The 14,544-nt window shown below is 34.2% G+C and overlaps 3 protein-coding genes across 3 annotated transcripts; 1 reads left to right on the top strand and 2 right to left on the bottom strand.

The window, feature by feature from the left end:
* Nucleotides 1-6,394: 6,394 nt before the first annotated feature.
* LOC129578683 (alanine--glyoxylate aminotransferase-like) lies at nt 6,395-9,250 on the bottom strand. Its single transcript, XM_055467594.1, has 6 exons — nt 8,864-9,250; nt 7,934-7,992; nt 7,554-7,853; nt 7,229-7,480; nt 6,890-7,138; nt 6,395-6,729 (listed from the first exon to the last, which is right to left on the bottom strand). Exons 1-6 carry the CDS (start codon nt 9,062-9,064, stop codon nt 6,555-6,557), a joined length of 1,236 nt encoding a protein of 411 aa, XP_055323569.1. The 5' UTR covers nt 9,065-9,250; the 3' UTR covers nt 6,395-6,554.
* Nucleotides 9,251-10,757: 1,507 nt separating this feature from the next.
* LOC129578681 (probable 26S proteasome non-ATPase regulatory subunit 3) lies at nt 10,758-12,767 on the top strand. The gene is made up of 2 exons (XM_055467592.1): nt 10,758-10,867; nt 10,998-12,767. Exon 2 carries the CDS (start codon nt 11,014-11,016, stop codon nt 12,481-12,483), a length of 1,470 nt encoding a protein of 489 aa, XP_055323567.1. The 5' UTR covers nt 10,758-10,867; nt 10,998-11,013; the 3' UTR covers nt 12,484-12,767.
* A 260-nt stretch (nt 12,768-13,027) lies between these two features.
* LOC129579476 (mRNA-capping enzyme-like) lies at nt 13,028-14,541 on the bottom strand (the record flags this gene model as incomplete). The annotated part of the gene is made up of 5 exons (XM_055469584.1): nt 13,028-13,533; nt 13,626-13,819; nt 13,908-14,008; nt 14,089-14,261; nt 14,358-14,541. Coding segments are annotated over 5 exons (765 nt in total), but the record flags the coding sequence as incomplete, so codon positions are not given.
* Between the last annotated feature and the right edge of the window lie 3 nt (nt 14,542-14,544).

The following is a 14,544-nucleotide window of genomic DNA, read 5'->3' as shown; positions in this document are numbered from 1 at the left end:
GCATAAAAAAGCTCTACACGTTGTTAATTTTTGCATCGGCATGAGAAATAGCAAAAAAAAGAAGAAGAAGAAAAAAGCAACCACCGACCGAAAACGAAAACAGAAAACATAGAAGAAAAAAAAAACAATTGTAAACCATGTGCGACAATATCGTGTTTGTTTCTCCTAACCAGAGCCCCCCAAAAGAATATCAAACATGATATATTGCGTGCATTCTCTTCCGTGGCCGATGTGCTTCGGATTTAATTTTAATTGTTGGAAAACGAACAAGAAAACGATAGCAACACTAAAAGCAATAATAACGACACTTGATTGACCCGCTTTATATATACATATACGACGTATACATATATTTTTGTTGTTGTTGCGTTGTTGTTGCTTGATGGGCGTACATTTCAAACGGATGAATATAGAGTGAAATTCATGTTATGTATACAAACTCAATTGAAATTCTCAAACAAACATCACAAAAGAAAGCAGGTAATTCAGATGTCGACGAATTCGGTTTTCTTCTTCGTTTTCCAAAGAAATAAAAGCAAACAAACAAAAAAAAAAACAAAAGAAGAAAAGAAATAAATACTTGCATTTTTACACTGACAACACACCAAAAACATTGGAATGTTGAACGTTCGTTTGGCAGTATTCAAATATTACTTAAGATCTTAAATAAAATGTAATAGAAAGACATTAAATACAAAGGAAATCAAGTCTGCGAGTCTATTTTTCAAATTCTTCGAAAGAATTTTTTTTTCTTTATAGAGAGCACCCCAATGAACAAGACAATCTTCTTCTGAAATAAACAAAAAAAAAACTACAACAACAACAAAAATGAAGGAAAATAAAAGAAATACACTCAAACTGATCTTTAACTAGTACACGTGGCCTGCGGAGTGGACATTCATTCAGTCATTGTAAAAATGAATGATATTTTCCTCATTTATCGAGAATAACATTCAAAAATGAAAATGAAATAGAAATAAATAGCAAACGAAGGATTATTTTATATCTATGAATTTGAATAGTTATTTGAATCGAGATTTAAATACTCTTATCTGTCAATTGGTTGAAACTCAATCACATTTATCGCCGGATCAAGTGACTTTTCAAGCTTGAATGAAAGCGCATTTTTTGTACATTATCTGTAAATATTTGCATGCAATAAGATGTATGTTGAAGAAGAAAGAGAAAAAAATAATAATTATAAAATGAATGAGAATCATTCAAGGACAAAATGAAGAATAAATTCAAATAAAATGACTAGGAAAATCCGATGATCTAAGACGAGTAAATTAGTTTAATGACAAATGTTGACAATGACTTAAGAGAAACGCAACTGCACGTTACTATTATAGGTATAACCGTTTATGTTTGTAAGTAGACAAAAAAAATGAGACAAATCTTCTGTAGACAAGGAAAAAAACCGAAAGAAAGGACAGATTTATAGGGTGTAAGACAATTTGAGTTTAAAAAAAAATACATTATTACTTTATGCAATTTGAGGCGTTTCTGTTTTTTTTTTCTTTGTAAATAACACCGAGTTATGAATCGCAAATTATATAGACCAACTGATGAAGATGCTTTGAGAATAACCAAGTCAAATTATTTATTGATAACGTATTAAGGTGGAAAGAATAGCTAAGTGTCTCTTGCAAACAAGAGCAACAACCCCCATTCCCAACCACAAACTGACTAGCATTCATATAAGAAAAATATATCAAACAAACCAACATATTTGAACAAATTAACAAAAATGAAAAAATTGAATACAGAAACGTTGTAAGCTTTTGTAACTATTTTCGCAAGCTTCAGAATTATGTGAAAAAGTGATTTTTTTTTCTTCGCATGAAGAATGAATGATATAACAAAAAAAAATATTAAAAAAATAAACTGCTTCTGCTGACGATTGTGATACATACAGAAGTCACTGTTTTAGTGAACATTATACTTGTACTTCCTTAAACTCTTTTTAGATCGAGAAAGAAATGTTGATAAAACTCTTTGTTTCGGATGGTGTGTGCGCACCAATTGTACTCACACAAAAGACAACAGAGTAAGAGAACGGCAATTTTTTTTATTGTGGCTTACCAATTTTCACCCACAAATGTAAAACATTTATGTGGTTCACCACAACCAAAACCAGACAAAATGCATTTCGGATTCGCTTGTTTGGAATATTTTACGAGAACATTTCATGAACACTCGTTTTGTTACTGACGGAACAGTCAATTTGTTCACAAATCACCAAATATCAATTAGAGATTTTGTTTCAATTACTTTGTTTTCGTTAGAATTCACTATTTTCGTACCTGTAAGAAAGAACAGAATTTTAGTTATAAAAGTGGAATAAAAGTTGAATAGACAGTTTGCAGAAGGAAGAAAATAAACATATAGCAGATAACTTATTTCATTGGAAATTTGTTTATGTTTTCCGTATAGTTGTAACGAAAATCGATTTTCTGTCATCGAAACTACACTCAGAATCCCATTTTTTTGTTGTCTTTAACAAGAAAAGCTATTGTCACATCGATCGATCTATCCATCAATCGATAAGCTGAATAACCATCGTTACTTTATTCTTTTTGTATAAATTACTGGTGAATAAACAAACAAATAAAAAAAATTTAAACACTAATAAAATAAGGCCTGATGCCGCATGTCAATTGCACATAAAATTTTAGGTTAAACAGAATATTACGCTAAACGATAAATGTTTCTTCATTCGTATTTCATCTTAACCACGTTGCATACCATCCAAGGAATTCACTTCTTTTTCTACGTACGGCAAGCAAAGCGTCTGATTGAAATTCGAAAATGCACACAATAAACGTAACGAAACCAAATAAATACCGCAATAAAGCAGACATAATTGGCTATATATACGGGAAACACGATATCCACTTCACAGGCTTGTTGCGATGTTAACGATGAGAGCGTCGCAGTAAAAAAAAAACTACCGTGGATACACCATGCATTTTGGATAGTGACACATTGGTAAAATCTTTGTGTTGTTCAATCCGTAGCAGATGTACACATTTAGAAACCAGACAGAAAAAAAAACACTCACTCTCATTTCGAATTGAGCCAAACAGAAGAAGAAAAAAAGTGTGCTAGCTTGTAAAACCCATCATTAAAACCATCTGACATCAGCTGATGAACAAACGACACAAAAACATAAAAACTACAAAATAAAAAATTGTTCAATACATGTAATATTTTTTCTATTGTAGAAATGAAATGAAAAATTACAGATAAACCAAAAATAATTAAACCGCTCTTTGGGAATGTGTTATTAAATTCATATGCGTTCAAAAGTGCCCGCTAACATGTGGCATGAGTGCATTGAATATTTATTCATAATAAGCTTATGAAAATAATGATCTAATTTACTAGCCAGAATTTGTGAACAAAAACAAATAATAATCTAATTTAAAAGAGGAAAAAATAAAACTAAAATGTAATAGGATAAATGAAAAAGCTAAACTCAAAATCGAAAATAAAGGGAAGTAACAAAAAATCAGGACAATATCTTTTTAACAGCAAAATCGTAAATGCAAACAAATAAATAAAAGTAATGAGATAAAAGAAAAAAAAATAGTCTTAGCGTATATTGTACTAAATTTAGGACATGTACTAAAAGAAAAACAGCAGCTCAAAGCATATCTCTCGAAGCACAGAAATGAAATACGAACGATAACATCGAGAGCGCAAGAACATCACCGTGAGCCGATGTGTGCGTGCATGTGTGTGGCACTGGTTATTTCTGTTGCACCTCGAGATATAGAATGCAGCTGGAAAACGAATACTGTGCTATTGCTTTTTTCCACGGTTTTTTTTTTGCTTTAACAACATGATATTAGTGCGTTCAATTATTCATTGGATTCCAAGTTCTATCACGATGAGTGGAACACGTGAAGCTTTAATTTAATCAATCAACAATTCTCTAAACCAATACATAAATGGAAGAATGAACAAAATTACCAAAATAGCTTTTAACTTATCGCTCGATCGGTATGTATAAATCGTATATTGAACGAAAAATGAGCTTTTCATGTTTTATTCAACGTTTTATCGATTGAATGCCCATTTTGCCAAATCGATCTGTTTTCACATAAATTTAATTCACCGAAAAAGACTTTTAACCAAGTGCTAATATTTCCATTCATCATTTAATGACAAATTATAAACATAGCATAGTTGAAGAACATTGACGATTCTGTCGTAAATACATTTCTCAAATGTGCTTTCTTTTTCTATAACAACCCTGTGTCATTCGAATGCGGTTTGTGTCGCGATTGAAATTATACATGAAATGGTGGATTTAAAAGAACTAAAAGGAAACTTGACAAAACAAACAAACACTAAATTAGGATATATGAGACAAGATTAAAACAGAACAAAAAAAAACAATGTATTGAACCAAAAACCATTGGATTAGTAGTTAATGCGATTTATTTGTATTAAATTACAAATGAGCATCGGATTACAGTCGAAGCGGCACACACACACATACACAATCCATGCATCAAATGCAACACACATCTAACGGGCTGATCATGAATGAATAAATTATCAATTAGTGCATTGTAGGTTTGTGATAGTACATTTGTAAAATCAATTAATTTAGAGCCTCAAATGCTCCTCTAACCCTCTTTTTCTATCTCCCTATCTCGCGTTCAACTATAAGTTATCGGTATTGATTTTAAATTTTGTGATTTACAAATTATTTTAACATGAAATTGCGTTTTCCACTTTTTGTTACTGCCAAATTATATGAACTGCAATATTTTTTAGCAAGAAAAAAAACCAAGCGTTTGTTGTGTCATTTAAATTTGATCCTTTTTTTTCCTTAAATTTGATAAGACAGTGTCTTATGACCCACTGTCTTAAAGACACACAGCAGAACACATTATCTTTGATTTTTTTTTTTTTTTTCGAAGTGAACAGTCCATAAAAATGCTGGTAAAATGTAGCAAAAACCATATCCGATGAAAAAAAGAAGGAAACAAATACAAATCACTAGAATATAAGCATAATTACTTGTCGAATAGACTTTGCTGTTAAAAACTAATATCAGTAGGTACTATTCATATATTGTAGCCACAAGCAAACAGAAAAAAAGGGCAAACGTGGGCAATTTTACGTGGAAAATAAGGCTCCAATTGAAATATTAGTTCAATGCATAATCCTGCGCGTGCTCTTGCTTGTCCGATTGTTTATATTATCAACGGTTTAGGTTACATTGGCACACAAAATAAAAGCAAACAAGAAAAAACGGAAAATTCTCCCAATCGTTGAACAAACAAAGAGAGGAAAGAACACAATGTTTCGGCAACTTTTTTTTTATTGTTTGTGCTGATGAGAGAGACCATATCAAATTATTATTCTCGATTACAAAACATTCAGATAACACAGTTACCATGGTTTATGTACTTCGGTTCACTGAACAAATTCCTGTTTTGTCTACAAAAATAATATAAGAAAAACAATATGTTGAAGTGCAATGTGTAATCCAAAATGTGAAACACGCAAAAAAAAAGTTAGTTAATTAGAATAGACAATAATCATATATTTGATGCAACAACAAAAAAAAACATTTAATTTCTACTCATAATTAGTAATTGTAAACGATTTTATTTCATTGTTGGTTTCTGTTAAATAACAACGATCCATCCCCTCCCGCAAATGAATCTACAGCTCTGATATGTATGTATAGGACGAAATAAAATGTGTGCAATGTTCACCAGAAATATGAACCATTTTTGAACACATTTAAGACAAACAGAATTTAAATTATCCATCAATTCGTTGAGAATTATGCGCTAACGTATATTTTAGGCATCATTACACACACACACACACACACACAAACATACCAGAAAAACCGAACAATTTCCAATTTCCATAAAACAATGCAAATCAAAGCAAAACTAAAACACAATAAAAACCAAATCAACAACCAGAAAGAACAGAAAATAATTATATTCAAATATTAATAAATTATTATATGATGACGTGTCAATCTATTTAATGTGATGAACAAAATGGCTCGCTTGTTATCCAATTCAATATTTGTTTCACAATTTACACATTCGCATGTCAATGAAATATTTATTTGAAACCATAACAATAGACAATTTCATGGGACGTTGTATGGAAATGAATTATCCGGAGATTCTTTCATTCTCTCTACCTCCTTCCCTCCATCCATCCATATCACCTCCTCCGTTTCTCTTTCGCTGTCACATCAAAAAAAACTCATTCGCATATAAAATTTAACATAAACAACACTCAAAATCACCCAAATGCAAAACCGACGCGCGACCTTTCCAGGACGCCCTGAATAATAGTGAGAAATACAAATAAATATATGTATGAAAAATAAAATAAAATTAAATACAGAGAAAAAAAAACAAAACAAAACAAAGAACGCGTTTTATTGTTTCCAATTCGATTATAATCTTTGGCATTAGATCTGGCGGTCATTTCGGCCATATAGTTCATGGATATAGGTATATATATAGTGTATGGTATAATATATTTACAGTGCGCGCTTTTTAGTAATAAACTTTCGTTTGTGGGGCAATGAAATTAGCCGTAACTTTTAGTGCTTCATAGAGTGCTCTTAGCACCAAATCGACTTTTTGGTGTGTTGCATTCGAGTTCATGGTACCAATACGGAAAATGATTCCCTTCGTATGGCCGATACCATGCGAGATTTCCACGGAGTGTCTGTGCCAGGGTTGGTGTGCAAATCGTAAAACGTAGAGCCGAATAGCGATAACAGCAACGAAAGAGAAAATAACAAGCAAACGTTGAAAATTAAACTTGATTGCTATTTAAAGCCGGAAAAATAGAGATTATTAACATGTAGTAAGTACAATTCCCATACCTGTCCATCATACACTTGATAACATTTTCCATTTTTACGCCGTGCGGAATGCGAACGGAAGTGACCGATGGACTGCGCTGTTCCGGATTTTCCACAAACAATTCTAGGCCAATATTCTGGAGACCTTCACGCAATCGTTGTGCATTTTCGGCGTGACGCAATCGGAATAAATCCAAACCCTCGGCAACAATTTCGGCCAAACTTTCGCGCAGCGCATAGAGTAGTGGTGCTGAAGTCGTGTGATGATAGCTAAAATTGTGAGAGAATTGAAATGGAATACATTTTTGATGACGTCTCCATTATTATTTTCAGTTCCTTTTGATATCGCCTCTCACTTACTATCGTGGCTTATCGGTGCACTTGTACAGTTCGCTCATGTATGTTGTGTCGAAGAAAAACACATTCGATGGTACCTTACGATTAACAATTACCTCCATAGCACGGGGGGAGAATGTAATTGGTGCCAAGCCAGCTGCAGCGCCCAGTACTTTTTGCGATCCACTGAAGCATACATCAATTTTATATTCGTCCACATTCAATTCGGCCGCTCCAAGCGAAGACACAGCGTCAACCACGAACAATGCATTATTTCTACAGATCAAATAATTGTTATGATTTCGCTTTGTTTTTTTTTTCTCTCTGTGAATAAGTCGCTCGTAATTACCGTTCGCAAAGATCACCCAATTTATCCAGATTTTGAAGCACAGCGGTTGATGAATCGCAATGACAGACGAATAAAACTTTTGGCTTATGCAACACCACTTGAGCACGAATTTGCTCATATTTGAAAGTTGTTCCCAATTTACTCTCAATAATTCGTACGTCGGCATTATATCGTTTGGCTATTTCAACGGCACGCCAACCAAATGTACCGCTTACACAAAGCAAAATCACATCATTCGGCTCCAGCGTGTTGCCAAGTGCCATTTCCATGCCAGCATTTCCAGAACCAGTAACACAGAACCTTAGTAAAAAAGGATTTAAATGCAAATAAAAGGCCTTTAACCTTAGAAAAAAGGATTTAAATGCAATTAAAAGGCTTACGTGATCGGATTCCGTGTTTGAAATAAATATTTCAAACCCTCACGGATTTCATCCATAACCTAAACAATAACAACAACAATTACAATCGATTGTTAATTTAATCAAGTTTAGCATAATTAATTCCGAGCGACAAAAAAAATCACCTTTGAAGAATACAAAAATAAAGATATTCTACAAAAAAGTGTCAACAATTTTTTTTCCGTGTTGATAAACGTGAGATAACGCATTTGTCGTCAAACAAAACAAAATATTTAGCAGAGCAATAGCTCTGTGAAATTTGTAAGTACTCATGCCGTTATAATAACAACCGATAAGAAGATGCTGTCAAACATCAAAGGGAAAAGACATAGCGAAAATAGAGAAATAAACGAATTTGTCAATTGATAACACAGTTCAACCATATAATCGTTGTGTGCGTCTGTGTAAAGCGGTAGGTTTCACAGTTTATCATGCGTCTGGCTAATGCATTTGATTATTTTCTAAAAAAAGAAATAAACAGGCGACACACAAACAATACAAGTCATAGGTTGTGAGACACCTAACACTCTTTTACCGGATGATTATTGGAGAAACTTTTGTGCCGTTCATTTCTTTTGATTGAACATTTTTCGATCACAATTCATTTATCCGGATATGAAGGGAATTTTCGGGAGAAAATAATGAAATATTTTTTTTCTCGATTTTGTGGGAAAAGAAACTTTCTTGGCTTTGAAGTAAACTAGATTTCTTAATTTGGGAAAAGTTTTCAATTTTATCAAAAATATATTTCTCAATGAATATTATGAAATCAAAATTTTGCACGGATGATAAATTATGATTGAATTGACGATGCAAGTGAAAATTGATTTTCCTCCAACACTAAACAATAAGTTGTTGAAAAACAATAATAGACAAACAAAAACCGATTCGGATTAGCTGATACAAACTTACCTGGGTATATTCCTCGGTGTACAACCCCATGACCGGTTTGGATAGTGCCTCGGTGACGCGTTTCGATGGGTTTGTTGGACCGCTGCCCATTAAAACCATTGGCCGTACAGCAATCGGTCGTCGTAGGCTGTTGGGTGGTTGGATCGGATCTTCATATTCCATCTCTTCCAAACTGACTAGCGGTGCCTTTATATCAACCATTGTGATGCAGAAAAAAAACCAAATCGATTAAAAATTTATGGGAATAATAGAATTCGAATTCTAAACGGTGATGCCAATCCAACGATTAGTGTGTCTAATAGCGATGTGAGGCAGCGATTCTCTTTTTATAAGCATTTATTCGACTCAATTTTATTGTGTCGGGTTCATTCACACAATACAGATAGAAATGCAATGTGCATATGTGTATGGCGGAGTATTTAAAGAAAGGCAAAAATCAATCAGTCATTCGTCATTATGTAACCTTTGATTGTAAATACTTTTTTCATTCTGTTGATAACTACAATGCAGTTGAAAATTATCGTAAATTTTGTTTAAATATCAAATGCGCAAATTCCTTTCCGAATCGACTGATGCCATCTATTGATAATTCGTAGTAAACTACTGTGTTATCATACACTCTGGTGACATTCAACCAAACCATTTGCTGGTGTATTCAGTACAGCTAAATATTTGAATTGAAAACTCTCTCAAAATAAAAACGAATTGATATTTCTATTTGTTATGTTTTTTTGTACAATGTATTTATAAACCAAAATATAAATGTGTTTGCTATGAAGCTCAGAAACAATGGAATTGATGAAAACAAATCCTAAAATCATTTTCATTATTATTTTATGTCCGTCTTATTTTTTTATCAGAGCATCAATTTAATTTAAAGTATCTTTGCATCAGCAACGACGATGACTCCATTCTTTTTTTAATTCTAGAAATACATTTTCTTATGATACAAATGATTTTTTTGCAATTATTTAAAATCAACGACCTTCTACCTCGATTCGAAATAATAATAATGAGCAACTGAAATCAATCCAGCTCACAACGGCTTTCCAAACAGAAACAATTTGGAGTTTTTGACCTGTTTTCTCTGTTGTCCTTTTCGATATATTTTATGACATTAACTGAATATTTGTTGTTGAACATTTCTATGAAATTATGTTGTGCAAGAATTGAAAAGAAAGGAAAAAAAATTATATGAAAAATAATTAAGATAATAAAGTAATTAGTGTATACTATTTTTAAGCTTTTTTTGAGGATTGTCATTTTCATCATACATTTCGCATTCCATACATTTCCATTTGATCCCAAAGACTGACTTCCAAATTGCTGCTTCACTTTTTAAAGTAAGGTAAAATGGTGACTTTTACTAAGTCACGTAATTCGCTCAACATGGTTCGAAAATTTTGATCACAACAGTAAAACTGTGTAAAATTGTACAATTTGAATACCTTCATTTTTTTCTGACGCAATATGAAGTTGACCGCAATAACTCCCTGTGAGGGAAAATCTGTTGGTTTTGAACCGATGAATAATTGGAATCGGTCTCGTTACATCTCTTCCGCGTATGTCTGTTATGTGTATTGAAATTTTTTTCAGTTGTGTCAGATTTTCGTCGATCTTGGATATCACCTTCATAACACTCAACCATCATCAATTTGAAATGTGGCTTTAATTCTAACGAACTTAATCGTAAATCATCAACAGCTACTTTGCCTACAAAGTTTTTTTTTCATTATTTCAAAAGTTTCTGTTTATTTTCAAAAAAAAAAAACATAAAAAATCGTATCATATTTCCATTGAACAATCGTCTGTTTCTCCAATCCCGAGCGCCATCTATTGATAATTATTTTCATTTTGGCTCTGTGTTGTCATACACTCTGGTGGCATTCAGTCATACTAATTGCTGATGCGGCGATTTGACATTTAGCACAGCAAAATAATAAAGTCACATATCATTACTCAGCATTGTTTGCAACAGAGGTTATTTTGGAGAAAACAATAAAGGTAGGTGAAAATATTTTAAATGAAATTCGATCGCAAGTGCAATTTTCATTTCCATAAATAAATAAGCGCATTGCAATACTTACTCCCATTTTGATACGGAACGCTTAATTGTCATTTTGTTGATTTCCAGGTTTAGTTTAACAGAAATGGTTGCGAAAAACGAGCCCCAACAACAAGATGTTGAAATGGAGAGCGCTGAAGACGTCGAAAATCAGAAGCGCGAACAGGATTTGGCGGCCGTGCAAGAGATTCGTGAGCATAGTCGACAAATCGAAAAGGCTGTCTTGACAAAGGAGCCACGGTTCATACTGCGTGTGTTGCGATCATTGCCAAATACTCGTCGCAAATTGAATACGATTGTGCTACGCAATTTAACGGCACATTTGTACCCAGCTGGTGCTGAACGTGATTCAATCACTCAATTTTTGGATGCATTACAACCGGGCCAAGAATTGGAAGTGCAACGAACACGGGCGATCATTAAATCACCAATTCCCGAAGTTGACGCATATTTACATTTGTTGGTGTTGGTCTTTTTGCTCGACAAATCGCAATTGGACAAAGCCCAAGCGTGCTCCGATGCATTGATCAAGAAAATTGTCGAACAAAATCGCCGTACATTGGATTTGATTGCGGCCAAAATCTACTTCTATTATTCACGCGTTGCCGAATTGACCGATACATTGGAAAATATTCGCAGTTTCCTGCACAATCGCTTGCGTACGGCCACACTGCGTAACGATTTTGAGGGTCAAGCGGTGCTCATCAATTGCCTGCTGCGGAACTATTTGCATTATTCGCTGTACGATCAGGCCGATAAATTGGTCAAGAAGTCGGTGTTCCCGGAAACGGCCAGCAATAACGAATGGGCTCGATTCTTGTATTACTTAGGTCGTATCAAAGGTGCAAAATTGGAATACAGTGATGCGCATAAGAATTTGGTGCAGGCACTGCGAAAATCACCACAGAATGCTGCTATCGGTTTCCGACAAACAGTTCAGAAATTGATCATTGTCGTTGAACTGCTGTTAGGTAATATTCCTGAGCGTCAAATTTTTCGACAGGCTGCACTGCGTCGTTCGCTCATCCCATACTTTCAACTGACACAAGCCGTTCGTTTGGGAAATTTGCAACGTTTCGGCGAGGTTTTGGAAAATTTCACACCGAAATTCCAACAGGACCATTCGTACACACTGATCATCCGTTTGCGTCACAATGTCATCAAAACGGCCATTCGTTCGATTGGTCTGTCGTATTCGCGCATTTCACCCGAACATATTGCTAAGAAGCTGGGTTTGGACAGTGCCGAAGATGCTGAATTCATTGTCGCCAAGGCAATCCGTGATGGTGTCATCGAAGCAACAATCGATCCGGAAAAGGGCTACATGCGCAGCAAAGAAAGCATGGATGTGTACAGTACACGTGATCCACAATTGGCTTTCCATCAACGTATCTCATTCTGCTTGGATCTGCACAATCAAAGTGTTAAGGCAATGAGATACCCACCAAAATCGTATGGCAAAGATTTGGAAAGTGCCGAAGAGCGACGAGAACGTGAACAACAGGATCTCGAACTGGCTAAGGAAATGGCCGAAGACGATGACGATGGCTTCTAAACGACTCGCATCACTATTCAGCATATTTAATTTGGGCATAAAAAAAAACAAACACTTTCACTACGAAACAAAAACAAAACAAAAATCATAGCTGACTCCTGGCATATTAAACATCTATAATTGCGAGCGATGTAATCATAGCCCCAAAAAGATTTTGCATTAAATTGAATGATCATTGAAACAATTTACCCCTTATTTAATAGTTCTTTTTGTGTTTGAAAAACCATTATTCGAAATAAAGATACAAAAATTAATAAAATAAAACTCAATGAGAAAAACACAAATGTATTGGTGATCTGATTTATTCTTCTCTTTTTTTTGGTAAAATCGAATTGCCCACGAACTAGAACTTTTGTTCAATATTAATTGGAATTCGTTCACAAAAATGGTGACACTTTTTTTTCAGCTGCAATAAGTCGATGAACTGCAAAAATGGTAATGTATGGCAATGAAACATAACCAACAAAAAAAAATTCAGTTGAAAATTAATTGTCATCTTATGAATGTAATTGTGTGGAAAAACAATTCGAAGAAAGACTTTTGGTTTTCGTTTAACATGAAAATTTATTTCATTCATTTAACAATGCATCAATTTATAAAATAATGTGCATTTTCATTGATGTTGCCAATTACAGAAAATGAAGCGATTGACGAAATATGAGATGAAAAAATAAAGAAATTTTTAACTTAGAGAAGTTCACGATATTTTTGTTTTGCTGTTGTTGTTCTGTTTTAAACACAAAAATAGCCTGATGGCTAAATGATTCATTATCATTTGCCACTTCATTTCCTTGATTTCGTCTAAAAAATGATAGTTTTGAGCGTACAAAATGGGGTGTTTGATGTACATTTCAATCTTAATGTAACAGATGTTAATTGGTCATTGTTTTGGAAGGGCAGGGTCGTTTTTGAGTTTTGTTCAAATAGTACGAATTGATCAGTAGTGTGGCGGATGACGTGGTGGTGGCATCAATTCTCTGTATCGGCATCGTTCAATATATTCTTCCAATATTTCGGTTGTTACCGGATTTCTAATACTTTCGCATACCGCTGCAATGGAAAATTCAAACAAAAATTGAAAATTACGACGAATTCAGCGAGAAAAAAATGATTAAAAAAAAACAGGAATGTGGAATCGTTACCCTTGGCCGTTTTGAAGCTGTTCGGGAACGATTTGTCAGTTCTTTCACGCATGAATTTCCATTGATTGTCCTCGAATTTGCACTCGATTATTTTTCCGTCCAATTGCTTAATCTGTGTCGATAATTTTGGGAACTGTGCAAACGGTTGTTCCAGCCCACCAACATATAGATAACCAACCTTCTTCGTTACAATACTGCAAATGAAACAACAAAACATGCGGTTAGTTTACAAAAAAATTGAGTTGAATAGGATGTAAAAAGATGGGTTGAATTGGCAATTACCCAGCTCCACTTTCTGTGCCAATCTTCAATTTGAAGTCAACCGAATTCATGGTCAGTGGTTTCCACTTCAACACTACATCACATTGGCCTGGAATATAAGCCTGAAACCAAACGAAGAACATGTTAATGTTTCGCTTTGATCGATTCAATGCTAACATAAATCAATTGATGAATTAATTACTTCGAGGGATGGCTGGAAGATGAGTCCGTCTGGTTCATGGCCAAGAGACTCGGTGAATTTTGGCGCGAGCAATTTTTTCGCTGCTATCACATCATAAAATTCTTTGGCACGAACACCGAATGGTTCGCGATCTCTGTTGATAAGACGGTGTTGCATTGCTCCGTGGCGAGGAGCTGAAATGATAGTTATGTAAGTATATTTCCAGATTGGATTCGAATGTTTATCATGGATTATTGGAATTCAGGAAGTGTAGGAAATTCGATTCGTACCTATGATATTTTCAGTGATACATTTCAAACGGCTGAACAGTGTTTCCGAGAAAAAAGCGTACTCGATGTAGCTGTCCCCATTGTAGCACACAACATCGTATATCAAATATCTGGGTATAGTTAGACCTGTCTTTTTATCCTTGTCGATTACCATTTCACCGTCGACGAGAGTATCATAAATGTGAGT

This window comes from Sitodiplosis mosellana, unplaced genomic scaffold (genome assembly GCF_009176505.1).
Source record: "Sitodiplosis mosellana isolate CC-2019 unplaced genomic scaffold, AAFC_SMos_1.0 Smas_scaffold_6226, whole genome shotgun sequence".
Lineage (NCBI taxonomy): Eukaryota > Metazoa > Arthropoda > Insecta > Diptera > Cecidomyiidae > Sitodiplosis > Sitodiplosis mosellana.
The sequence above is the reverse complement of the archived record's forward strand: the minus strand, read 5'-3'. Positions and strand labels throughout refer to the sequence as shown.

Excerpts from the sequence above, each read along its gene's own strand:
- LOC129578683 (XM_055467594.1), bottom strand. The coding sequence starts at position 9,064 with ATGGTTGATATAAAGGCACCGCTAGTCAGTTTGGAAGAGATGGAATAT. Across the intron at positions 7,993-8,863 it reads ACACCGAGGAATATACCCAG|GTTATGGATGAAATCCGTGA; the intron begins GTAAGTTTGTAT and ends GTTATTGTTTAG. Across the intron at positions 7,481-7,553 it reads TTGGGTGATCTTTGCGAACG|AAATAATGCATTGTTCGTGG; the intron begins GTAATTACGAGC and ends TTTGATCTGTAG.
- LOC129578681 (XM_055467592.1), top strand. The coding sequence starts at position 11,014 with ATGGTTGCGAAAAACGAGCCCCAACAACAAGATGTTGAAATGGAGAGC.